Source organism: Miscanthus floridulus, chromosome 2 (assembly GCF_019320115.1).
Source record: "Miscanthus floridulus cultivar M001 chromosome 2, ASM1932011v1, whole genome shotgun sequence".
Lineage (NCBI taxonomy): Eukaryota > Viridiplantae > Streptophyta > Magnoliopsida > Poales > Poaceae > Miscanthus > Miscanthus floridulus.
In genome coordinates, this window is record NC_089581.1 from 90,179,401 (window position 1) to 90,181,254 (window position 1,854).

The 1,854-nt window shown below is 50.6% G+C and overlaps 1 protein-coding gene across 1 annotated transcript; it reads right to left on the reverse strand.

Moving 5' to 3' along the window:
* Positions 1-1,012: 1,012 nt before the first annotated feature.
* LOC136536780 (uncharacterized) lies at positions 1,013-1,573 on the reverse strand. Its single transcript, XM_066528964.1, has one exon. The coding sequence runs from the start codon at positions 1,571-1,573 to the stop codon at positions 1,013-1,015; it is 561 nt and encodes a 186-aa protein (XP_066385061.1).
* Positions 1,574-1,854: the final 281 nt, after the last annotated feature.

Sequence of the window (1,854 nt, forward strand, 5' to 3'; positions counted from 1 at the left end):
GCAAAAATGAACCAATTTCCCATCTTTTGTTACGGAAAACAGTTTTTCAGTTTCCTCTTTGTTGTGAAGAGGTTTTGATGCCTTCCCATGGCCCAAGTTGCAAAAGACTAGGAATGCGGGTGAATTAGTTCTGATTATGCTGGTGAGCAAAGAGGTTGTAGCCGCTGGGGCATGGGTCTCCTGTAGTCCTATCAGTTGTACTCAGAACTTGTTCTCGAAATCTTAGTTTTTAGAACTTGTTATGAGAAGAACCGAAAAACTTAGATGAAGTTTGCAAAGATAACGTAGGAAGTGTTTGCAGAATGTGCTTGTATTATTTGTATCAGCCCCCAAGTGAGGTCCGGCCCCTTGCGATTTGCAGGGGTCGGATGTCACTAAAGATCGGGGATTTGTAAGGACAAAAACTGATAAGAAAAAACATGCGTTTATTTAAGGGTAAAAATGACGTAGCTGCTCAATGTTCTAGGCGTTGGTGAAGACCTCGCTGTTGATGGTTTTCAACCTGTAGGTGCCCAGGCGAAGTACTTCCATGACGATGTACGGCCCCTCCCAGGGCAAGAGTTGTCCTTAGGCTCCAGAGTATGGCCGGGAGCTCAGCGAGCCAGCGCGCATCGAACTTGTTCAACCGATTGAAGAACCTGGGCTTAAGGCCTTGCAGGAGCATGCCGTTTGCGTGCTCGACTTGCCCTTTTGTCTGGGGGTGCACGACGGCTGCCCAATCGATCTGGATGTGTTCTTCATCGCAGAATCGAATGAATTTCCTACCGGTGAACTATGTGCTGTTGTATGTGATGATGGAGTTCGGTACTCCAAAGCGATGGATGATGTTGAGGAAGAACAGCACAACTTGCTCGGATTTGATCGTGGAGATCGGTCGAGCTTCAATCCATTTTGTAAACTTGTCTATGGTGACAAGTAGATGGGTGAAGCCCTCGGGCGCCTTTTTGAGTGGCCCAACTAGGTTGAGCCCCCAGACCATGAAGGGCCATGTCATGGGGATCATCTGGAGCGCCTAGGCCAGAAGGTGAATCTGCTGAGCGTAGTACTGACACCCTTCGTAGGTGCGTACAATTTGCTTGGCGTCGGTTACTGCGGTGGGCCAGTAGAAGCCCTGTCGAAATGCGTTTCCAACCAAGGTCCTTGGTGCGGCATGGTGACTGCAGACCCCACCATGGATGTCACTCAGTAGAAGTCTTCCTTGTTCGCTGGGGATGCAGAGCTGCAGGATCCCGATGTGGCTCCGTTTGTAGAGTTCACCCTCTACAAGAACAAAGGACTTAGCATGGCATGCGAGCCATCGGGCTTCTGTCTTGTCTGCCGCTAGTGTGTCGTGGAGAAGGTAGTCGAGGTAAAGCATTCTCCAATCGTTGAGAGGGTTGGGTTCTGCCGCTAGACCCTCTTCAAGCTCCATGACCTCAGGGTCGGGCGGAGCAGTCGGCGGGTCAGCCCCTGGGGTTGGATCAGATGGGCCATCATCGGCTTGTTCCGACCCCGTGTAGCGCACTAAGGGCTTGTGTTGATCGCTGGTGAAGACACCTGCCGAAACTGGCTCTCGGCCAGACGCTGCTTTCATGAGCGCGTCAGCTGCTTCGTTGAGACACCTTGGGATATGATTGAGCTCGAGGTCATCAAATCTGTCCTCCAGTCGTCCGACTTCTTAGCAATATGCCGCCATCTTGGTGTCGTGGTAGTTTGACTCCTTCATAACCTGATCGACGACCAGCTAGGAGTTGCCCCAAATGTTGAGACGTTGGATGCCTAGCTCGATGGCGATTCGTAGGCCATTGATGAGCGCTTCGTATTCTATGATATTATTTGATGAGGGGAAATGGAGTCGAACCATGTACCTCATGT